This window comes from Cariama cristata, unplaced genomic scaffold (genome assembly GCF_000690535.1).
Source record: "Cariama cristata isolate BGI_N322 unplaced genomic scaffold, ASM69053v1 scaffold31578, whole genome shotgun sequence".
NCBI classification, from domain to species: domain Eukaryota; kingdom Metazoa; phylum Chordata; class Aves; order Cariamiformes; family Cariamidae; genus Cariama; species Cariama cristata.
The window spans coordinates 19,079-44,258 of NW_009632207.1; the positions used below are offsets into that span (position 1 = coordinate 19,079).

General features: G+C 37.9%; 1 protein-coding gene across 1 annotated transcript; it reads left to right on the forward strand.

Annotated features, from left to right (window-relative positions):
* Positions 1-7,008: 7,008 nt before the first annotated feature.
* Positions 7,009-25,017, forward strand: LOC104166369 (FYN-binding protein-like). The gene is made up of 3 exons (XM_009706260.1): positions 7,009-8,152; positions 24,182-24,362; positions 24,843-25,017. The coding sequence occupies exons 1-3, from the start codon at positions 7,033-7,035 to the stop codon at positions 25,015-25,017; spliced, it is 1,476 nt and encodes a 491-aa protein (XP_009704562.1). The 5' UTR covers positions 7,009-7,032.
* The last annotated feature ends 163 nt before the right edge of the window (positions 25,018-25,180 follow it).

A 25,180-nucleotide genomic window follows, 5' to 3' on the forward strand; every position in this document is an offset into this window, starting at 1 on the left:
ACCCATGCAAAATGACTATATTGCTACAGTCATGAAGATCACCAGATAGAATAGCAACAGTCACAAAGTCTAATCTGCCTTAATATTAATAAAAATGCTTCATCATTGGTGATGATTGTTTTATCTATTTTCACAAATAAATGTGATTTTATAAATAAAATACGGTGTTTAGCAGAATGAATAGCATAAAGAGCTGCATTTCTCCCACTAAGAAAAAAACATTGCTTTATGTAACAAAAGAAATAGTTACCATTGGCAAGTGGCAAATATAAAGCATGTGGCAGTGTTTTTAACTCAAATAATCTCCATCCAGCACTCTAATAAGCTTCTGAACAAGCTAAGATAGAAGTTTTTGTAAAAGTAAGATGGAAATATCAAGCACTTCCAATGCTTTACTTTGACACTCAAAAAAGTTTTAAAAAATAAGAAGAAAGTTGCACAGAAGGAGAAGTGATAAAAGATGAGAAAGAGTCAAACTACCTTTTCTGAAGCTCAAAGACACACAATTTTTCTTCTGCAATCTCATCCCCTTGCAGAGCTCCAGGAGCTTCACTGAGCTGTATTTAGTACAGGGTTCCACCTTTGTGGTTCAAGTTTACCTTTAGAACAAACACAGGTTTAGAATTTCTTGTGAAGCTTATTTTTTCAGTATCAGTTTCCCTGTCCTGTATTATTCTTCAAGGTCTTTGATTTGTGTAATGAATGCACAGGCAGAAGGGCAGAAGAAATGTATGATCATATTTTTTAACAAAATATCTCCACATAGCAAAAACTTTAAAAAACTGGCCAGCAGAATCTCTTGAGATTCTACTGGAAAAGGTGGGAGCAAGCAAACACATTAGTTAACACCAGATAAGTTGGAATCTATGCAGTGATTCTCAATGGTAGTAGGGGACTACATTTGATGACCCAAGAGGTTGGTCCACTCTTGTCTTTACACTTGTACCACACACATTTCATCAGCCATTATTCTGTAAAGACTGAAGCTTTTATGCACCTATACAGCTTCATGGGACTCCACAATATGGGGTAAATGCAATACTGTTAGATATCACGTGATGAATACTGCTGATGGCTGCAGCCAAACGGTCTGAAGATACTTTAGTTCCCTTTTCCTGCACCACTTCTTGCCTAATATCCTGAGGAGAGCAGTTTTCTCTACTGATGATGATAACAAAACCCACAAGTGACATTCTTATGCAAACCCTCGCTGAGAAGCAGAGTTCCTCTCAGCAAACAGACCAGGCTGTTAAGGTGATACACCCGTGGATTTTCTCATTGAGGGAGCCAGTTTTTCTGCCTGTATCAAAATATTGGAGAGCTTTTGGGAATCCAGGTAAATTGTTGTACATATTTGTCTTAGAAATAAACATGGAAAGTTCCAGGAGAAATAGAATCAGTGCAAGGTATTACATATAACCTAACATAACTGTAAATTTTAGTTGCAGATTTTACTTACAATTAGTTGTGGAGCTGAAAAGATGCCAAACTGATGAAATGGCCTTTTGTCTCTTGAAGTTTTGTGTTTGGTTTGCTGAAATTTTACTAAGAGCAGTCCTAATTTAGGTGACTTTTGTATTTAAATAGTAACAGAAATTATATCACTTAAAGGCAATTATTTTATAGTAATTTCTTCTGCATTATTTGTGGCTGGTTGGTTTGTGGGCGGGGTATTTTTTAATATACTATACTCTGGATTGACATATCAGCGTATGTATTTTGTTTGTAGTGGGTCATGGAAAATATTTTTCTTTCCAGTGGTGAGTCAGAATGTTATTCAATGTCTTAAAACTGCACAAAATTTCCTTTAAAACCATATGGGATCTTGAAATTCGAGAAATAAGAGTAGGAAATTTTCAGTGCCAGGAACTCAGTTTTTTTTTCCTTGAGACTTGCAGATGTTACATCAGCTTTAGTGGAATAACCAAGGTCAAATCACAGATGTTCGTACGGCAGCCACTGTATACACTATATATGCACAGGGTTCTGAGTGAAGAGGGATCTGTCTGCTTCATTTCTGGGCAGACTCGGTAGACAATTTACATTATTCCAAAAGCTGTTAATTAGCATTTGAGAAAAATAATTTTAAAAGTCCAAATTATTAAGTTTCATGAAACTCTGTGCTTATATAAAGCCATGTTAAAAAGAATCATAATCCCTTTTCAGGAAGGGATATTCATTAATCTGTTTTTATCAAATAGTTCTTGGTGGAAAATTGAAGCTGGCAGGCTGCTGTTGTTGAAGACTGAGCTGCCAATTGTTGATAGTTTTTCTGATTTTGATGTAGACAGATACCAAAAAGAAGCAAGAAAATAAGAGTGAAACTTTGTGTTGAACTTACCAGGACTTAGGATGAAGAGATGACCATGCATGGGTAGATGTTTTGGCCTTGTGTATAGGCTGTGACAGTAAGTTTGAGACCAAGCTGGATGTCATCTGGCTGTTCTGGTCAAGCTCTATGTCTTCACTAGTCCTGGTCTCAAACTGACCTGCAGTGGATGAACTGTATTGTCCTCTCACATTCATGCAATATGATGTAGTTGGTCTTATGACTAGGTAAAAGATGAGAAAAAGTGACAAGAGAGGGACAACAAAGGTGTAGACGAATGCACAACAGAAAAGACAAAGAATACAGTGTGATCAGGCTGGAACACTGGTCAAATTTTGATAACCGTATATCTTCATGAGTGTGATGCTTTTGTCTTGCTGGTGTTAGAGGGATGTTTGAAATGATGCTCTCAGGACAACATAGAGGCTGTAAGCCTCTCAATGAGGAATCGCTTAGATTTCTGTCTATCCTCTCCATCCTAGAGGTCTGCCTTTCAAAAAAACCCCAGACAGCAGAATAGCCTGCCTCTTCATTATTTAGTATCTGATGAAGGTTTGCTTCTCTTCTATATCAACCATTGTATTAACAAGTCTTTTTGTTCTGACAAGTGCTATCTTTCTGCCCTCTTTTCCTACTTCTTCTACCTACGTTCATAGGTACAGATGGTAATCCACTTTCCAAATGCCACACTCACTATTAGAGGAAGTCTTCTTCAGCTAGTAATTCTAACTAGACTCAAGGGGAAGCAAAGCAATGTGGAAATTATTTCTCTCTTCTGGGAACAACAAAGTTGCATAATGATATCTGAAGTCTCTCTGTCCAGAAAAGGAGATAGTCAAGCAATAATTTATCATGAATTCAGAATACCAAATCCATTAACTTCAAAAATCCATTAACTTCAGTAGAAATTAAATCAGGCCTGTTGCTAAATAATTTTGAGATTTATATTTTTCTGTAACTTTCATATGTTATTTTCCTTGACTTTTCTGTCTAGTTCCTTATTCCCTATATCCTGTTCATGGGTTAGAGTTCAATTCCTCTAGTGGTTATCAGTTTCTCTGGTTATTTCACTGTCACAGAATTTATGAGTATACAGAATTTTCTTCTTAAAGGGATAGCTTTTTAATCTTTATTTCATTACTTTATAGCAAACTCATCAAGATCTGATCCTGTTAAAGGATTATGAGTTTTTAAAAGACCTGTTTAGACCCTATCACTTGGGAATAGAAAGGAAAAAGTTACAGGTGAGAAGTGAAAAGATGGGGGTTTTCCTTTATAAATCAGATCTGCATGTATTTTGAAGAACTGTAGAATTCCCTGTACAGTCGACAGTTACATATATTTAATTTGCTTAATTAAGGATCATAGGCACACACATCTGCTGCTCCTTTCATTGATCCAGTGTTGCTGTTTGAAGAAAGACCAACCACAATGGGAAGCTGAAGTTAAATGATCTTTTGGCTTCACCATGACTAGAAAGTAAATAATGAGAGCATTCTTATGCCAAAACAAAATAAATGCATTTTGATCAGGCTACTCATTGAGACTGGAATATTCACAGTAAATTCAGGGAAAATACAGCTGGAACCTTTGTATTTCTTGTGTTCTCATTACACTGTACTTCTGTATAGAAATGTACGATTATACTGTAAATAATGGAGAATTGCACTTGTTTACACTGAGGTGTAATTAAGATCTAGTTGTGGAAGAATTCCATACAAATGTATCTTGGTATCTGTGAGAGTCTTTGTTGAAGGCAGTGGGAGGCTGGGAAAGCACTGCATATACAAATCTCCTTGATGAATCTACGGCATGGGAACTAAAACCTGGGTATTGTTCTAGATTTGAGCAAACACATTTGAATAATAGAACCATCTCATATCAAAGCAAATGTTACTGTCCTCCTTATGTGCTGCTTCCAGTTCAGATCAGAAGCTGAAAAGCCAAAATATTTTGCACTGAGTTTCCCAGTACAGCACAAAGAGAAAGTTCAGAAAATAACCCAAGTACTTCCTGCATGAGACTCCTCTGCCCCACAGGCACTTTGCACTTTAGAGGGGAAGGGCAGGGTGAACTTAATCTCACTTCAGAATCCTTTCAAGTTCCCATTTCATGATTTACCACCTATTGTATGTGCTAATGGAATAGGTAATTGCTGTTGCTTCTGGGAAGGGAAACACAGAAACTGCGAAGATTACTCTATGAGGAGGGCCACAGATAAAAGATTCTCTCACTTTTTCCCAAATTCCCATCTGTCTACCTGGTCAGTCAGGTTGTGCATTAGAATCCACAATATGGCTTCTGGTATAACGTAGTTTATGAAAGCAGGAACTGGTGACATACATTAAAGAGAAGCAGAAAGATTTCACAGTTTCTTACTCTCTTCTGATTCTTAATGTTAGCTTTACCACCTACTACTCACTGTAAGTAAATGAGAGAGGAGGCTACGTTGCTGATTTTAAACCCTTCCACATGCCCAGGAGCTTTTTACTTTTAAAGAGCTTGTAAATCTGTATGACTAGGGCAAGGTTTGTTCACAGTACTAGGAAGAAATGTATTAAAAGAAATCTGTTAATAGGCCTAATACAGCAGTATTCAATGATTCAGTGCCTTTGAAAGCATGCATGAATGTAATTGATCTTGCTATTACAAGATGTAGAAAACTTCTCAGAAACCACATGTCATAACAAGAAAAGTTTCTTCAAAGCCAGATTTCCATCTTCCAAAAGGTCTACATGCTGAATGTCTCTTGTCCAGAATGTTCACATTACTGTAGTTTGACACAGTATGTTTTCTTAAATTTCAAATGGAAGTAGCAGAAGAATCAATTTATTGCTGTAACTTTCAAAAGAAATGCACTGCTAAGTTAAAAATAAAGCATGCATCAGTACAAAGTCAAAACAGATCAGAGACAAAAGGCTTTGTTATTCTCTCTGGCATTGCAATTGGCTTAACTCTCTGTTTAAGTGGGTAAAATCAGGGCTTTGTGAGGTATTGTGGGAGAAATCTTGAACGATTAGTGATACGTATACGTATCTCTGCAGTGTAATTGCGTGTGTGTGTGAGTGCATATGTGTCAACCAACAGTAGATGGCTTAAACCTGATAATCTCCATAGTAAATGTGTACTTCCTCCCTTCCCTGTATGTGCAAAAGAGATAATAGCATGGTGCTCTGAGGAAAAGTTTCGTATATGTCTGTCTTTTTTTTGGCTGCCTTTATTTTAAGTAACTTTGTAGTATAATACAAACAGTTTGGAGAGACTGAATTTCTTGGTGGTACTGAAAGACTGGGAAAATTAACTTTAAGTTGCAGAAGTCAGGTCAGGTAAAACTATTCCAACATTACAGGTAATTCATGTAATGTAATACAATCAGACAGAAGGCAAAAGGAGCAAAACCTCAATTTAGAAGTTCTTGCTAATGAAGTAAAAAAAATTACTGAACACCTCCTGAACTGTACTAAGTGAAGACACAAGTCATTCTTCAACCTCCTTCTAAAATTTTTTTCAGACCCCTATTTATTGTGCTTCGTAGTGATATTCCTTTATTTCCAAACAAATGATTCATATCCCTTCCTAGTATAACATCCCTGCTTTATACTTATTTTATTTATACTTATTACTTTTAGAGCTTAACTTCCACAGACAAAACAGATCCCACTCAAACAAGCTGTGAATCAGATATGTGAGCATATCTGCCATAGCTGCACCGCTGCTGTCACTGTCAGCTGGAAAAGGACTCCCTGCTACAGAGGGCTCCCGGAACCCAAAGGTGGCCTCAGCCCAATGCAGAGTCACTCTCTCTTATCCCATTCATCACTGCACTGTGTTTTAATTGTACTGGATTCAAATGTATTGAGCTTTTCCTCTCAGTTCATATTAAAGATTGGTCCTGAAAGGTATTGAATAGGGCTGACCAATTGAAACATTTTCAAATGAAGCTGGGTTTTTTTCCACTTGAAATTGTTCAGCTTCTTTCTTACCCAAGAAGCTACATATCTTTAGCAGTATCTGGGTGTATGATTATCATTTCTTCCTATTTTACTCCACATAGTTTCATTTTCTATCCACACATGTGTAGTTTTTTTCAAATACAAAATGGAGAAAAGAAACAAGGACAAAGTGTGCGTGTGTGTGGGGAGTAGCAGGGAAGAAAATTGCTGAGAAGGGAAAGTAAAACCGATCCACATACCCCCGAAACCAGAAGAATTTGTGTTTTCACAAAGGAACTTCCAGTTCTCCAAAGAGTTGACCGGAATAACACTGGTTTGGTACATAATCCAAGTTCTAGTACCCTCTATGCTTCTCACTGCAGGACACTCATATTTTTAGGGATACATCAATTTTAAAGTAGTATGGTTTTTCTTGTATTTATTAGGTGCTCAGTTCCCAATTCCAGAAATAAACAGAAATTATAGTATGCCCAAAAGAAGCTGCATGACCACTCTCTAAAGGCAGTACCTGCACTGAAAATTTTAAAAGGTTGTGTAACCACAGCAAGGATATAACAAAATGCTCAGCTTTTCTAACCCTACAGGAAGATGTGCTACAATATCTCCACAGCCAATCAGCAGTACTACAAGCCTCAGACCAGGAAACTCTTTAAAGTACAGTATGTGTGAACATTGCAACAGGGACTTTCTCATTGCTGCTTTTTCTCTTCTTTATGCTTATAGGAGGGCAAGGCACGCGTGAAGTCACTGATGGAGAAATTTAACAGGGGTAACGGCCCCACAGAGGATGTTTCTGGTAACAGTCGACCCTTCAAAGTCCCAGGACCACCTATCCATTCAGGAGGATTACAGATGAGGAAAGCAGCCCTTGAGAAATTTGCAAGTCAAGGAAATGCAGCTTCTTCAGGACCCGGTACCTTTCACAAACCTGTTCATCCGAAGCCTCCTCTGGGGGTCAAGCCTTCAACTGATGATAAAACAGAGAAGGATCCAAAGCCGCCATATTTGAAACCAGTGGCACAAAAGTTTGGGGTTCAGTTTCAGGCAACTAACAGAGAAAATGATGGAAAAGCTGGATGCACTAAAGCCCCTACCAAAACCAGTGACTTAGCAAAAGAAGAGTCAAAGCCTCTGTATCCAAAACCTGCAGGAAACAAGTTCCTTAACTCTGCTCCTTATGAGAAAGAAAAAAGTCCTCTGGGAACAAAACCAAATTCAAATTTTGTACCACAGGAGAGTGAGGCAAAACCAGCATTTTCAAAAGTGACTGCAGTTAAGGAAAAGTTCATGTCTGCAACACAAGAAAATGAGCCCAAGCCTCCTTTCTCTAAACCACCTCTTGCACAGAAACCCTCTGTAAACCATGAGGGCTCTCACAACGAAGACACTTCTAATAAAAATATTTTTCTGCAAAAAGGACTGTCAGGCCCTAGACCAAATATACACTCATTTAAAGCAGCAAAGGAAATGGATGAAAATAGTAATCCTGCTGCAGAAGCTGCAGGCAGTCATTTTTCTAATGTGGCTCTGAAGCCTACTGGCCACTGGTCCAGCTCATCTCAAGGCATCCCAAAAAACGTGGAGGAAAAGACTGAAGAAAAGGGAATGAGTGCTGCCAAGAACATCTTTCTCAATAAAATTATCCAGGAAGAATCAGGTTCTTCTTCTAAGTTCCGTAAGACGAACACAGGGCTTGCTGCAGGAACGCCATTAGGTGGATCACAAGAGAAAGAGGATGGGGACAGGAGCTCAGGAATCCCCAAGAGGAAATCCCTGCCTCCACTGTTCAAGCTGGGCCAGCCCCCGCAGAAGCCCAGCAGACCTCCCAATGTGGACCTGGAAAGATTCCGGAAGAGCATCCCAAAAGATAGTAAGTCTTCTCTGTTCTTGCTTTCTTGGATATTGGCTTTATTATGCATTTAGTACCCAATTCATTTCAGGTGGAGTCCCCTCTTCTGTTCAAAAGTAAAACAAGACTTATGCATCAGAGAACCACTTAAAGCTTTAACCTATGCTTGTGTCTCTTCCGTACAAGATAGAAATTAAAATTATATTCTTGCTCCCTCAGCGATGAAGTGTATGATGAAGGCTTTCTGTATTGGGCTTATTTGTTTTTCAAAACTACTTAGCTGTAGCTATAATTTGTGTCAGGGAGTTTAAGTATGTTTCTCAACAGGCGTTTAAGTCCTGGCTTCCTATAAATGAGATGTTGATGTTGTGTGTCCTGTTCTTGACAGTAACTTCCTGGGCACAGCTTGAGGGCCAACAAAATGATACACTACAAGTTGTAGTAATCGCACCTTTTTTTTTTTCTTTTTTGCCCTTCTCAATGACTAATCACAACGTGACCCTATAAGTTGCTATATTTTAAGAGTGTTTAGAAAGTTGAACACTATGCAAAATTACAGAATCAATTGATCCCACATGGAGCTGCATCAATGTTATACCCAGATCTGAATCCAGATTCCAAAAGCATCTCCTGGACTTAGTGTTTTCTGTTAGGTTTGCATGACTTCAGTAGTGTGGCAGTTAGTTAGTAGCGCCTGAGGCTCTGCCTCACAATTTTTATGAAGAATCAAGCCTCTGAACTTTCTGATGGTCATAACCCATGCATGAATATTAGGGCTTGTAACTAGGTCTCTGTAAAATTTGAGATGGTCTTGTGTGTGATGAGAGCTTCTGTAAATAAATTTTTAACACCTGGGAGGACACAAATCCCTGGGAAAAAACAAATTGCTGTGACTCCACTCCTGCAAAGAGTTCTGCTTCAACAGCTTCCTCTCACCACATACAACAAGCTGCAATGATTCAAGATGTTTCTGAGGCATGCAAAATATGCCCTTGAAAATCTCATGTAAAATGTAGTTTCCTAAAGTTAGACCGACATATCCACTGTCACCTGCTTGAGGGAGAGATCAGTTTTGCAAAGGTTCCTGATGTCTTTAATTCTCCCTTAAATCACCTGAATTTCAAACTTTTGGGGTAAGGTTTTCCTCCAAAGCTTTTAGGCACTCTTTGACAATTCTAAAAAGTTAAAATCAGCCACTCCAGTCGGAACGGGTGATGCCAATTGACACATTTCTATTACAAGTTTTCTGGTAGCTGAAGGAGGCTTCCTATTTTTTCTTATAGCACCAGGTGCTAGGAACTATGATTTCATAAGAAATTCTGATCATATTTTAAAATCAAGGTTTTAAAGTTGTATACAGCCAGAGGAAAGCTGTTCTTGATCTCAATGCGTGAGAGAAACAAGGACAGAAATAAAAAGTTATTATTGTGTTAAATTTTTACGTTTGGGGAGGGGTAATTTTTTTTATTTCTTTTTTTTTTTCTTCATGCACTACTGTCTGCATTGAGCTCAGGAGCAAAGAATATTTTCAATCCTCATACATATTTTTTTACTCAAGTAATTTTAACTAGTTATGTCCTGCAACTAATTGTGTCAGATGGTACACACAGCTAAGTAATTTCTGATAATGAGGGGCATTTCACCTATTTTAGTCTGCCTTAACCATCGCTTTTAGATTTAATTAAACAGATCAAACTCAGACTCTTAAATTTTCAGTGTAGTCAGTGGGAAAGGAAGATGCCTGATAGTGTGATTCAGAGCATGAGAGTTAGATGTCTAACATAGCTGACGATAGATGCTCTGAAAAACTCCACCTGTGCATGTGCAGTACACCAGGTATATTCATGAAATTTAATTGATACAGAATTTGTCCTTGTGCCTTCCATATTTAGAATGCAGTATGGCTTGTGCTTCAGCAGTTCTGAATGCACATAAGACTGATCTTCCTGAGACAGAAGACATTCAAAGGTCTTATGATTGGATGAAAAAGCTTAGAGCTGACTTTCTCTAAAGACAAAAAGCCACACTAAAAACACAGAGTGTGCATGCAACCATATATTCTGTTGTTACTAATTCCACTCAAAAATTAGAAGCATATCAGTAACATAAAATGTACTTTCTCATCTGCTACATTCTGATCTTCCTGTGTTACCCTACAGTTATGGAAATGTTCTCACAAATCCATGATCAGAGCCAGGTCCTCAAATGGTGTAAATTTGTGTATGTCTTTAAAATAAATATGCCAGTATACAACAGTCTGAGCAGCTGCTCCTTCTCCATAGAGCACTTTGCAGCATGACTGGCTTTACTCGAGTGCCCAGAGCAGTCTCAAAATGGAAAGGGAGAATTTTCAGCAAATGACACTAGTAAATGTTTTGATTAACAAAAACAGTAAGAGCTTTGCTAGTTAGAACTTTGAGAAGTCCTGACAAAGGCTAGAAACACCCAAAACTGTAATTATTTTTTAAATGCTTTTTTTATTTATTTTTAAGTAATTAATGGAGGAATGATTTTATTGCTTTTTTTGTTATGAACTTTTTTTTTTCTGATTCCCATGCAGTTGTAGACACTAAGCATTTTTTCATCCTCTTTTTAAAACTGAGGGTTAGAAATATTTATCTTATGTATTTAAATTGGATACTGTGAACAGGGCTGTAAGGATAATACCAGAATTTTCCCTAGAAGGAGAACCTGCAGTTGTCACTAAGCAGCACTAGCGCAGCTACTGGCCTGGATGAGTTGCAGAGAGAACATGAGCTAAGGATGGAGCTGTCCAGTGTGGTGGCACAGGTTATTCTCCAAACGTGTTATAAAATGCACACCCAGCTAAGTAGAACTGAAGGGTCAGACATGGTCTTCTCTACTTCACAGTCTTTGGGTCAGGACAAGACTGAAAGATTTAGAAACCGCATAAATACAAAGCTGTTCATAGTGGCCTTGAATTTCAGCTTTCCTCTGTAGAGCTGGCATGTAGACCTTGGTGTTCTACTTGTCTTTAACTAATGCAGCTCATTTCTTTGTGGCCAGAACTCTCCACAGAACAGTTCTGGCGGAGAGACCAGGTGTTCTAGAGTGAATCCTGGAGAAACTTGTTTTCTGCTCAACAAAGTTATTCATTGCTGCTGGGTTTCTCAGAACATTAATGACAAAACGTACTTGCTTTGGAAGGGCAGTTAAACTGACTTGTTGGTTGTTTTTTTTTTTTAACTGTCATTTCAAGAATCAAAGTCATGTCAGGAAGATGCCACCCCCACAGCACAAATTCTTCCTGCTCACTACTTTGTCCTGATAAACAGCAGCTTGCCATAGTTGCTTAGTTTGCTGCCATGATTCATGTGCTCAGTAAAAAGAAGAACAAGCAAATAGAAATAGTTTTCCCATCCAACAAAACTTTCTGAGATCTAAACTTTGGGGGTTTTGATCTGTACTAGGGCAAACACTAGGCTTTGTGTTGTCCTTTGAGAAGAGAAAAGCTCCCCACATGGCAGTTGTTACACTTGTGTTAGAGGCATGTGCCTAGAGTGCAGAAACCTTGTGCTGCCTGATTTAAACCAGGAGTTTGAACGCGGCTTTCTCAGAGGTACCAATTCAGCCCTTTTTCTTTGGTTGTTAACCTTTCCCATGAAAGCTGCTTTACTATTTTTTCATAATCAAGTATTCATTGGGCATCAAATAACTTTAAACGTTAGAGGCTGAAGGACTTGCCTTAGATGCAGCAGTCTTACTTGTGTTGGAGAATGCTTTAAGCTGTCCACCATGCCTGCATGAATATTAAGGGATGCTGGTTTGGTATTGGCCTTGCTTTGGATTATATATTTTCACCTGGTTCTGAAAAACTTTTCTTGATAAAACTTCTGTAGATGTAAATGTCTTGCTGAGGAAAGTTTGACTATTGATGCGTTACTATTTTCCAGTGAAGGCAGGCTTTAAGAAATTCCTGTCTGGGCCTGTGAATACATGGCACTCTGGTAAATTCCTGTGTTATGTCCCATTATAGCAATTTTCCTTGACAGTAGATCATATTTACATCAGCTCAGAACCAATGAGATGTGTGTGCTTTCTAGATTCAGAAAATAATACTAATGATGCTGTTTTATAATAAACACCCAAAGTGTAAACAGGGCTTTGTGAGAAAAAAGAAGAGAGGCAAAATAATTTTGCTGACAGCTTTCCATGTGAGGCCACAACTGTACCGTTGCTTTCAGAGGAGAACTGCACCTGGGCTGACCTCAATGGGATTGTGTGTGTACAGATGGCCACCCACATAAAGTCAGTCGAAGTCTCAGAGTGCCTAGTGCTCTAAACACCTCTGAACACCTCATGAATGATCAACACTGGGGCTTCAGTTAGGGAGAATATTTTGAGCTGTAGTGAGAGAAATGAAAGGAAATTGTATTGAATCTAGGAGAAAAGAAGGCATGTAAGAAAATTCTCATGATTTATAATTTGGGTTATGGTTGTGTCTGCAGTCCTTGTAGAGGTTCTGTTCTGCAATGCATTGTGTACCCACACAGTGACATGGCTATTTGAGTACAGTAAGACAACCAGAGAGAAAGGAGGAATTAAAATTTGAGATACATTGTCAAAGTTATCACAACACCCTGTTGGCAAAGTAATTAACAATCAAGCACCACTCCCGAGGACAGTAAATGTCTTAACTGTCTGCAAACCCCCTTAGAACTAGTCGGTTGTTGCTCTTACTTGATGGCAACATGAAAGAGCAGCTTCCAAAGTTATAAAGAACAGGGGATTTTTTTATCACAGGATGTCACAGCTGTTTACTGCAGAATCTGGACTTAAAAGGTCAATGTAGATTTTCTTTTTTTACCTGAGTGCTAGATTGGACAAAGTTACGCAACAGCTCAGTATTAAGGTGTAAGGGGATAAAAAGAATTGTAACTTGAGCCAGATCATCTGTTTCTAAGACAGAGATGAAACTAAAAGTAGGTGATGATATCAAACAACACTGTTCAGCGTGGAGTGAGGGTAGCTGTGAGTAATGATGTGATGCCTCTGTTTCCATAGGTGAACTATAGCACACCATAATACCCTGTACAGCTCAAGAAAGTGTCAAAATTATAATTTCAGGATAGTGTGATAATTATGTGCAACATAAGGCCTGGACTTTGCTACACGTAGCTAAAATGTTGAATTCTAAGCAATATCAAAAATGTACTGAAGTGAGACTATTTGTGGAAATTTGAAGACCTTCAGGGCTTTTTACCTGGTATTTTATTAGATTTCATTATGTTCATGTCTATTATTATTGGTCTCCCACATATTTACCTGAAAACTATGAAAGTGAAGTCGAAATTATGATCGCACAGATCTGCCAAGAACTTAATTTTGCTGGATCTACTTGAAAGGAACTACAACTACAAAATCTGGATGAGTAGTTGTATGTAGTTTTTAGTGGAAATGAATGTAAAAACTCTTCAGCTTTCCTCTAAGGACATTCTTCTTTCTCCTTCTCTGAAAGTGAGAGAACCCAAAGAATTCTTGTTTCAGCAACATCATACTAAAATATTTCAGGCCTCTGAGAAACAAGAGAGTTCATTTTTAAATGTCTTAGAACTGAGGAACGATGCTCAGACAAAATATAGTTAAAATTGTGCATTTATCATGAAAATCGGACCACAGTGTACGAAATCTCACACAATGTACATAGCTTGGTACAAGTGCAATGACATCACCTGTGGGGGTCTGACCTCAAAGGAGTTGTCTTATTCATGGGATTGGTATAAGGCCAGTTTCAATAAAGAAGTTTGAATTGCTTCCTAATTTCACTATTATTTCTTTGGCCATCATAGTTCAACTCGTAAGTTCCAAAAGACCAGCTGAATTAAATTTCCCTCAGTCTTTTTGCTCACATCCTCATTCTCCAGCTATAATTATATGTACCATAATTACAAAATATGCATGTAAGACTAAATTTTTCAATAAACAAAGACTGGACATATGCTTTCAGTCTGCTTCAGTCAGAGGGAAATTTTTTCAGACTTTTTAAGAACCTCCACAGCAAAGAGTATTAATGCTATGGAGGGAATACTGCCACACTTAAGTTTTTAAAGCATTACCTTTAATTGGTCAAGGATTTGCCATATAATTCTGCTAAAATATGTAGAGAAGACTACAAATTAAACTGCTAGTATGGCTTACAGCACTGAAAAAGATAAATCACTGCAATTTAAAAATTAATGTAACCATCCTGATAGAACTATGAAGGAGGCAAGTTATTTATCTGCCTAAGGAAACAGATAAATCTAATCCAAGTTATAGAAGTAATAAGTGTTGAGGGAAAACAGCATTTAGTATTTCCCTGCACAAGCTTGTTCTGGGTACAACCTGCTGTTGTTCTGCATTAGGAAGCAAAAGTACACAAAAAACATCGCAAATTAGTATTTAAATTCATTGCCCTTGATTAGTTCCTTAGCTACAACAGTCTGCAATATCTTTTAAATAAATTAATATATATTTTTAGTTAAAAAGGAATAAAATGTATCCATCAATAAACAACCAGAGGATAGTTCTCAGTTGTGAATTGTCATAGCTTCTGCAATTGGCACATTCATAGATCCTCCCCTAAATGTCTCCATTTTTGTTTGTTAGGCCTTATGTGGCACACTTGTTCCCTTCCAGATGATCTGATTCTAGTAAAATTAACAGTAAGATATGGTGTTTATATCACAGTATGGAGGCATAGAAATATATTCTTCTCATGTACTTGTCTTCTCAAGTACTTGTTGACATGCAGTTTGAATTGTTTTGAGGCCACTTCTGTTTTGAATCAAAGTATATGCCTAACATACTCTCTCAATAGGTCTGGACTTGTGCAAAGGACTGAATCAAATACATAACTTGTCATGTTGTATTAGAAAACAGTGTCCACCTTCCAGCAGGGTAAGGGCTGGATTGGTTTAATACAACGTCTTTGGAATTACACCACATACAAAAGGAGTCTTTGTAAAGGAGTGTTGAGAACGCTAGTTAGAAAGGAGAATTTATAAAGAGGAACAGAAAGGACAGCTACGACTTTATCATGGAAGGTGACTGCAAGAAAAGAAACTGCTAGAGAGAAAAACAGTAAAACTGATGGAACTGAGTAATTCTCTACGCTTAATTACATTTCCTTGTTTTAGTTTTTGAAATCTTGTTATTTCCTACACCTATTTTGATTCACATGAAGTAACAATTTTGATGAACCTTCATTATTTGTTTGCATTACATGGGTCACAGTACACAAGTAGCTCTACTGTACCAAAGCTGCAAGTATTCTGAAACCTGTTCATATCCCAGAAAATGACATGAATACAGATTATATTCACAATCTTAATTTAGAGCTCAGTAAGAATGTTATGAACTGGCTCAAAGTTTCCCATTATTTAAGGTGATACATATTTTGCTGAAAATATACTTTGCAACTAATCATAGCAATGAAGAGTATCTGGCATATCACATTACTTTACAGACAGCTTTATGGTAAAGCTGGAAAAAGACCCCTTTTTTTCCCAGATATGCAAAAATATTGTGGTGATGAAGTTCTGGATATGTTGATCGTACCATTATTAGAGAACGCATCTTGAACCCTAAAGTTCTCGGGTTTAGCTAGCTCTAAAAAAATGCTTTGTAGTCTGTTTGCTCATAATTACAGCAATGTTTGGTATATACTTCTCATATATTTGAAGTTTGATAGGTACTGAAATTTCTCTTTGATCTGAGAAGTCTTAATTTCTCTGTACTGTTTAAATAACGTTTCCTTAGTGGCTCACAGATTTACAAACCTATGCAGTGTGCATAATGTTTGAACTTGAGACAATAGATACAATACTGGAGCAAGTATTTCCATCTTTTTATTTCCTAGACCTATTTTGGACCACAGGAAGAAACACTTTTAATGAATGTTCATCATTTGGTTCCATTACTTGGGTAACAGTGCAAAAGATAACAAGTTGACTAATTAAGTTAGTCATCCAAATAGTTCATATAGGAAGCAGACAGTCATTCTTGAAAGCTCTGATCTTATTTATTAAATACTAAAGTAAATATTCAATACTAATAGAAACAAACAAAATATTAAGCATTTCATAGTAAAGATGTTAGGAAGATTTTGAAACAGTACACTAACAATTAATTTTATCGTAAAAGGTTCATTTTATTACTGAACATTTCTGAGGTCATCCGTTTCCACTTGAAACTGAACCCTCCTAGAATGTGTGCATTTAGAAGAATAATGTTCCTTGTTTGCAGATCCTGAAGAGAAAATGTGCAAAACCCTACTACGGGAATGCAAGACTTTGTTGCATGGGAACTTTTTATGCAACTCCTATGATACTCCTATGATTAATTTTTAACTAGAATTGCATGTTATGTATGATGTAATTATTTTTCAGATTGAACAATAGGTTTATGAAGTTACCAACCCTTTCATCCATTTATTGGTTTGGCAAATAAATAGTCATATATTAAATAAATTTATTCCAGTACATTTTCTTTTGCTTGCCTTTGCGTCATTGTACACATTTTCTTTTACCTTCTCTTTCAAATATAAATGATTTACCAAAGATTTATTTTAAACTATTGCTATCTTACATGTACTCCATCTCTGAATATTTCCAATCACTGTTCTTTTTTCTTGCATATTAAATGATACCATGCAATCTAAAATTAACTGTCTCAGGTCTATAAATACTTCTTATTAAAAAAAAAGAAGTAATCATTAAGGCTTTTTATCAGACAATGAAAAGTTCTACCTGTAATTCAATTGGGAATTAATTCTGTGTTCCTTTTTAGATAAGGATAGGCTTATGAGTATGGTTACACACCTGCAGTTTGAAATCACTTTCTTTATGCCAGTCAGCAATGCCCAGATAAAGTGTTCTGAATATCTGACCTTATATTTAGTCACCATAATGCTCATCCTGCGAGCTTTTACATACCAAAGTACTTTGGATGAAACCTGTGGGTTTTCTTTTGGGAGTAAGATTATGTGCATGTTTAGTATTTTTCAGCTGTCAACCTTATCTATAGATTTAGATGCTCACTTTCAGATGTGTTTATAAAAATCCTCTACCAGGAATGTGGTATCAGACTTATTATGTCATCTCTACGTCATTTTGAGAATATAAGGCATTGAATAGGTGTTAAGTGTTACATGAAATACCTTTGAGGTAGTCTGTGCATCTGCTCTGGAAACAAGATTTCCCAACTGAGATCAATGAGAAGTTCTGCTTAAAAAAGGAAAAATTCTCCATCTGTTCTGATCATGTTTTTCATGATGTACAAGCAACAACCAGCAAAGTAGTCTTAAAATGGATGGAGACCTGTCCTTTCCTCAAAATTCCCCCTTTTTTGGAGGTAATTTCCTTTGTAAACAGCCGAAAAAGCAACTTTACCATCTAACTCAAAGAAGAATCAGGAGACGTGAGGAGAATAAAAGAAAATAAAATTATTAAAAGATTGTACCCGGGCATTTCTCAAAGTGGGGTCTGGACTCAAGTAGGGCAAGAATCAAAAACTTTCTGTGGTCTTTGTTTTCAAGGCACGAGCAGTATCTCCAATAATCTTTGTGTCTCTGTTACAGTATGTCTGCCAACAGCATAATCAAAAGTACTGAGCTTCAGTAATGTAAGTTCACCTGCTTACTTTGAGCATCTCGAAAGCAGCATAATTGTGAAACCTGAAACCATGGCTTGTATCTAAATGAATACATGGGTTAGGGAAGCGAAGCAGAGAACGGCTCTCTCCACATTATGAATAAAGTAGGAAGTGGGTGATCAGCTGCAGCAGATATTGTTGCAGGTTCTTAGCAAACCCTCTGTAAAACCCAGAAAGCTTCCCAGATCTTGTATGTAGAAACAGTGAAGTGTTTTGCAGTAAAACCGAAAACCGATGTTGCATTTGCAGAGTAGCTCAAAAGCATTTTATTTTATAAAAGGATGCTTCTTTCAAAAGGCAAATTTGTAACTGCTTGAAAAATCCTGAAGTCCTTTTTTATAAAAACTAAAGAAATTCACTATGAAATTTAAAATTCCAGGCATTTTTTTCCTGCAGAATGTTTGGAGTGTCCTTGCAGTAGCTGATCATTTTCAGGTTTTCTTTATATTAATAAAAGCAGAAGGGGTCAACACCTCGTCAGTAGCTCACTGCATCAGGGTTCAAAGGGAATAAGGTTTTGCCAAAAGCCATACTCTAGGCCAAAGAAAGAGGGGGATGGTCTGCTTTTTAGGATATGAAGTGAAGAAGCAGTTTTTCCCCTATACGTGCAAGAGATTGCCTTGTTATAGAAGGGATTTTCTTACATATGTTTATTGCTATGTATTTATGGTGAAGTAGATGCAATTAGTGAATTTGAAATGGAAGGTAGCATTACATTCATTGCTGTTCAGTTACAGTTTCATTTAGTACACAATCTTGGACTAGAATTTTCTGGGTTGAGACAATGGATGGCTTAGATGCTACAGCCTGCCACCTCAAACATAACCAAGAGTTTAGTCTTTGCAGTTAAATTTGAATTGTGTAGAGACTGGAGGCCCGGCTAATGCATTTGCAAGATAGTGTGTTGCTGATAAGATGCAATACAGCTGTTCTGAGCTAACTGGAATTTTTAAGCACTATTGACTTTGAGAGCAGGTATTCATTATTGCTGCAGTCCAGACGAAGTGTGAGAAAATATCAATAGCTGAAGCCAGATTATGCTCTGTCAGGATGGGATAGTTTCCTACTTCAGGGAGAGTATCAAAATTATTATTTGTTATTGTTGCCAGATAAAATCTTTGTGCCAAGTAATCACATTCTGTTGAAATGCAGGTTGAACTGATCATCAGGGTTTGATTCTTCAGCCAATGGATGTTGAACTGCAGGTGTCAGTGCTAAAGTTGGTTTGTTGTTTGGTTTTTTTTTTTTCTTTGACTACTTCTGTTCTGCTTAGGTTGATAATTAGATACTGGTCTTCATCTATGTGGCAATCTCTCACCAAAGCACTGAGAAACCCTGGTATTTAAGGAGGGGATAAATGGAGACATGTCATTTCAGCTTTGTCAGTACTGGAGCCCATATCACCCTTGCACATGAGTCCAATTTCTTTTACAGTTTTGAAAAGGGCTAGGGAGAACTGGGCCTGGCCAACATACTGGTTCCCGTAAGATTCCTATCCCACCAAGTATTGCTTGTTGCATGTGTTACTCCAATAAGGACGCCAAGCACTCCTGGGCTTTCGCTTCAGTTTGCCACATATTTCTGGCATTAGCGTCTCAGAACAGAGTAATACAGCATCTCAGGACAGCACTGAAGATTTTAGCAAGGTGAGAACGGATATATTTTTTTTCATCCTCCCCTGAAACTTGCTTTTGACTACATAGAGTAAACATGTTCCAAAAACCTGGACTTATTTTTGGTTTTTACTAGTTTCTCTTTGAGTTCACACAGGAGAGCCATGGAAATTATAAAGTACTGTTATATGCAGGCTGATTTCTCCTGAGGTTGTTGAACATAGAATATCTGACATGGAGGGAAGATGCGATCTTTCTCTAGTTGTTATGTTAGCTACCAAAGAGGTATCAGAATTTCCCTTTCACAAGCCAGGAATGGCAAGAGTCAAAGTCACAAGTTTTACATCAAGACAACTTTGGTGTCCTGAACTTCCTGATAAATAAACATTCTCCAAGAATGTAGGCAACCTTTTGGTTGCTGCACGTATGGAAGTTTGAGAAGGTTCCCTAAGAACACAAGAGAAGTGTTTGCAGTGTTCTGTGTGCAGTTCTGCTGTATCTCTGGGCGTGATTAAAGAAGTTTAATACCACAAGCAGCAGCGTAATGGCGTATTTGGTACTTTCTATGGACAGTTTCTATGACAAGTTTCTCTTAGCCGCTATGCAGCTGCACAGGTTTTGAGGAACTCTTCCTTTTCACCTGTTCTTCCATTTCTTTGCGAAGAGCTTCAGTTTCTGCATCTGTTTCTTCAGTGCAGCATAGCATGTGAAAAAGCTGAGAATCCCAAGAAAAGAGAAGAGGGTATTTGGTGTCAGTGGTCAAAGCTACCACACAGTGATGGTCCTTAACACTGTTTCCTGTGATGAGAATGCTTTGGGTGCCTGTGAAGCCAGGATATAGTTTCAGTTTGATCTCTTGTTCTGATTGTCTGGAGCTGACTTCAGCTCCACTACCCACACAGAGCCGTTCCATGTCCTCAGAGTACCGTGTCTCAGAGACACAAGAAGAAGGAACTGGAGTCAAAATGAAATACTCTGTTAAAATAGGAAACAAACCACTACTGAAACATATGATAGCTTTGGCTCTGGAGGCCTGATTATAACAGCTTTTTCATACTGAGTATCACCTTCCTAACTCACTCATCCCATTGTTTTCAGTATTAGAATTAAAGCATTCTACACCCACATCAGTCTCGGTCATAAGTGTAGGTAATTACAACTTTAAAGGCAGGAAAGGGTCAGTTCTAAGAGTCAGAAAATAAAAAAGCAGTGTTTCCATTAATATGATGATCATTTAGTTATTGTTAGATTCTAGCAATCTTCGTAAAGTAAAAGGGTTGTTTAGCCCTTATACTTAAAAATAAGCACTTAATCTAAAATTCACGTGGTGTCCTTTCCTGGCTCAGTTTCCTACTGCCTGGATTTGGCTCTCAAGAGACATTAGGTGAAAGAAGTATTATGCACAGAGACTTGGGCAGAATTTTTATCTTAGTCCCACAAACTAATCACAATGAAGTAAGGCTGTGTGATGACATAATGCATGTATGGATGTTATGCATATACACTACACTGTATTAGGGCAACATAAATACAACCACAGAAAAACTGATATAGGATTCCCTGTTAAAACACAAAAATTTGCGAGTATAATTAATACCAATTAACATGGCTTTTATGAAAAAAACCTTTCTGGCTTCTTTCTTTGATTAGAATCTGCTTAAAAGAATTCAACTACAGATACATGCTTAGATTGTCAATGCTATTCAACTTTATCAGGGATTTTAGAACAATAAGAGATTATAGCTGATAAAGTCTGTAGATGAATAGACTGTCAAGAGTTTGATGCAAACACATAGTCCTCAGAGATTCAGATACAACAAAAGCACAATCATATGTAATCTTGGCTCATTTAAACGAAGTTTGTCTTTACTCAAATGCAAATATACATGTAGAGTGAAGAAATGTAAACCCCAGCAAAATGAGGTAGTGTAATGCCTTGGGAAAAAATCTAGGTATCATAAAATACTCTACAGTTGAGTAAGGATAATGGTGTGACAGAAAAGTCTAATGCATTATTGTTGTCAATCTGTAACCCTAAATTCTTGGAGTTTTACCCTTAAGGAACTTTCACATAGTTACAGTTTATGAATAAAGGCTTTTTGCTAATGGGCCTTAGATTGAAATTCAGGTGTCTGCGCTTCCAAAACAGGAGGAGGGATGACAATTGGAGAAAATATTGAAACCCCCTGGATGCAACCAGTAGAGATACGGCCAGATGAAGAATGACCTGTAATTTTTATTACTGCACATGGCAGACAAGTGCATGCTGTGTAGACTTCCAGTGCCAGATTTTTTACAATGCTGGAAAAGTTGGAGAGATTACAGAAATAGCTACAAATTAATTGCTAGATGGAAAAAAAATGCCTTGAGATGAGATTTAAAAGGTTGTGTCTTTAAAGTTATCAAAAAGAAATCTGAGATAATGGTTAAGTTCAGTGGTATCAACACCTTATGGGTAGAAAACAGTAGTTATAAAAAGGTTTTGCTTTAGTAAGCAAAGGTAGAAATAAAAGTAATAGAACCTGAAGCCTGATGAACTTAGAAAAAAGTAAAATGCAGGTGTTAACAGTGAGAGAAGTTAACCAAAGTCTGTAGTGGTACATTCTTTCTCTTGTCGTCAAACAAATGGGACATCTTGCTGGAAGACAAGTTTTAGCCAAAATGATATTTTAGTAGATCTCTAGCTGTGGGGCTCTATATAGGGGCAAGTATTTTAAATGTGATGCCTTGTAAAATACAGGACAACAAACAGAGGATGTCATCATTGAAATGGAAGGGACATAAAGAAGTTTGGTCCATTCCCATGTGTAGGGTAAGAACAATTGTACTAGAACTTATTTATGCCATAAGTTTATCCTATTTCTTCAACATGGACCTCAAGCCATGGAAATTCCACCTTCACTATTAGAAAGTGCCTCCTAACAAATATTGCTGACCTTTAAAGACATTACTTCTTGCCTTCTCCACTACAGAAATGAAGAAAAAAAAAAAAATTATCCCTTTCTTCTTTGCCAGAGACTTAGGTATTCATTTTTTTCTCCCTCAGTCTTATCACATTTCCTTAAACAACCACCATTTGTTCAGTATCTCCAGGAATTCACATTTTCTAGACCTCTCATCATTCTCACTCTTCTCCTTTGGGCTCTTTCCAGCTGGCACACATTAAGCCTGCTGTAGCCTCTTCAGTACTAAGTGAAAGGATTATTTAATTTGACTTTTGGCCTATACTTTTAAATAAGATGATAAAAAGATATGTGAATAAAAAAGATATATGATACCATACAACTTTCATCTTGGCATATCTTAAATTATAAGGGTCTGCTTTTGCAAGATGAATGTTCCTTAACAAAAACACCAAAAAAATTCACCTGTGTAATCAACAGTGTTGGGTCTTTTAGTACTTTGCTTTTTAAGTAATGGAGGAACTTAACAGGTTTCAAATGCGCTGTTATTGACACATATATTGACAAGTTCCTCCAAGCAGCTGTGAAGCCCAGTTTATCCAGAAATTTTTGAGTTCTTTGTTAGTAAGCACAAAAACTGCAAAGGCTTGGTAATTTCACTTTGATCTCCATGTGACACATGAGAGGTCCTTCTAATTGTTATCTATTCCCCTTCTCCTGTCTATCCCAAGGATGTCAGACTCCCAAGCAGCTAAAGAAAGCTTTCAGTAGTTTGTGTAATTTTCAGTCTTGAGCTTAAGCATTACTAAATATTCGTTGTCGTTCTATGTTTAAGCCACTTTTTTCCAATGTGGTGAAAGTTTCTTTTTCTTGACAAGATTTTAATCTCCACTATACAGGTGTGAACTTGAAGAAAATCTCCAGAAGACAAGGGGGGTTTTTTGATTGTGATTAGTTTTAACTGAACTGTGAATTTGCTTTTGCCTTTTTAGATTTTGGTGGACTTGCCTCCATACAGCTGGGGACAATTCTTTCTGAGCTTTTAATCCACTCATGATACTTGAAACAGAATTCTAGGTTTAACATCAAGCCATCCAAAGAGTGATTTCATTTGGTTGTGTTGAATAACTTCTCTCAACGAGAACTCTCAAAGCAATGGTTACTATGGTTTGGTTGTGGCTTGTACACAGAGCATGAATTCAGTGCAGCACACATGCACACCAGCCCACTCACATAATTACGGCTTCTGTGCCTGGTGCACGGCATCATCTTGGTTTTAAGGCTGCACCTGTTTGTCGAGGGTGTAGCTTCCGTGCAGCTTCCCAAACTGCCAATTTTCTAGCATGGGCTTGCTAGAAAATTAAGTCCAGCCTTTCACAACTAATGTTACAAACATATTTGTACATATACAGAGACCTGTACACCTCTTAATCAATGCCAAAATATCTTTTCATCTCTCATCCGTTCCCTGAAACTCTGCCTTTGAGCAAGGAAATCTCCAGCAAGACTGCATCAGTGCACATGTGAAACTCCGTAGCTGGTCTTTCCAAGCAAATAGTAGAATTAAATTATAATTTAGTTTTAAAGCACAAGAGCTTATATACTGAATGAACAGATATTTTTGTATCCTGTTCATATCTTGGCAAAGACATTTTCAAGGCCTTCTATAGGCAGTAAGGTTTTTTGGGGCAAAGCCTCTCTACTCTGGTAAGATAAGGCACCAAATACATCTAAGAAGCAGGTTCGACGAAATAAATTTGCTCTAGGGTGTGTGCAGTACTGATAATTATATCCTAATACTTCATGTAAACAGTTAGGTTCCATCCTCAGCTGTTTGCTTGATAAATTCAGTCTGTTCTGTTTTGTTTTTTTTTTTTCAGACTCTAAAGATGAAGGTTTGAAACAGATAGCACCTTCCTCAGGAGCACTCTCCCCACCTGTACCTCCACCACACTCTGCTACGCAGTTGCCACCTCCTCCACCAGCCTCTCACCCATGCCTGCAGTCCGCAGCAGCTCCCAGCCTGCCTCCCAGAAACATCAAGCCCAGCTCTGAAACAATGTAAGTGAACATAAACCCCAAAGTCTTTGTTTTCTCATCTTTTTTTCCTGTTCCTTTGCTCATGCAGCAGCAGATTAGGGCTGCAGGTCTCCCAGGTTTCTAGGGGAGTGAGGTCCCACATCACTTTCCTTGTCTTATTCTGTCCCTGGCCTGTTTAGAATTAGTTTTTATTAGCTTGAACCCTCCATCTATTCAGTTGTTTCACTAAGTTGTCTTACCTATAACGACACTTTTTTCTCCCCTGCTGATAAGGGGAGGGGGGAGGAAACAGACTCGTCACTGGGTTTTTTACTCCAGAACAGTTCAAAGTCTTCATACACTGGTAGAAAACCAGGTGTATCAATAAGTGAAATAAAGAAAGCCCTTGCATTTTTCTGGGGGAAGAGGGCCAGGAGGATCAGGTCTGCCTGTCGATACCCCATGAAACAGCTTCGCAAGCCAGAGGTACTGAGCTCGTCGCTGGTTGTAAAACTACACCAGGAGCCACGCCGTGGCCTGTTGTCATAACACTGAGAACCTTCTGGCGCATACGAGGCTCCTTTCGTTATCCTCCTTCAAAGAGCTGCGTACAAAAGGGGAACCTCCCAGCGACAAAGAGTTAAAAGCACTTCGGTCTAGTGTCAAAATTGACCGGAAACAAGCTGAGCCTGAATAATGAGCTGCTCTCTGGCCAGCAGTCACGGCAAACAGCAGCAAACGGCAGACAGGGAGGATGCATTAGGCATCAGAGAGGTGCGTGTCAGCATGCATACCGTGTTTCGGCACGGGCGGTGCGACAACAGCAGCCCAGCGCTCCTGCTGTGCTCGGGGCTGCGGGA

What these genes read in the sequence shown, in the direction of transcription:
- LOC104166369 (XM_009706260.1), top strand. Translation starts at nt 7,033, where the DNA reads ATGGAGAAATTTAACAGGGGTAACGGCCCCACAGAGGATGTTTCTGGT. An exon ending in GAAGAGCATCCCAAAAGATA is followed by an intron (nt 8,153 to 24,181) that starts GTAAGTCTTCTC and finishes TTTTTTTTTCAG; the next exon opens with ACTCTAAAGATGAAGGTTTG. An exon ending in AAGCCCAGCTCTGAAACAAT is followed by an intron (nt 24,363 to 24,842) that starts GTAAGTGAACAT and finishes AAACTACACCAG; the next exon opens with GAGCCACGCCGTGGCCTGTT.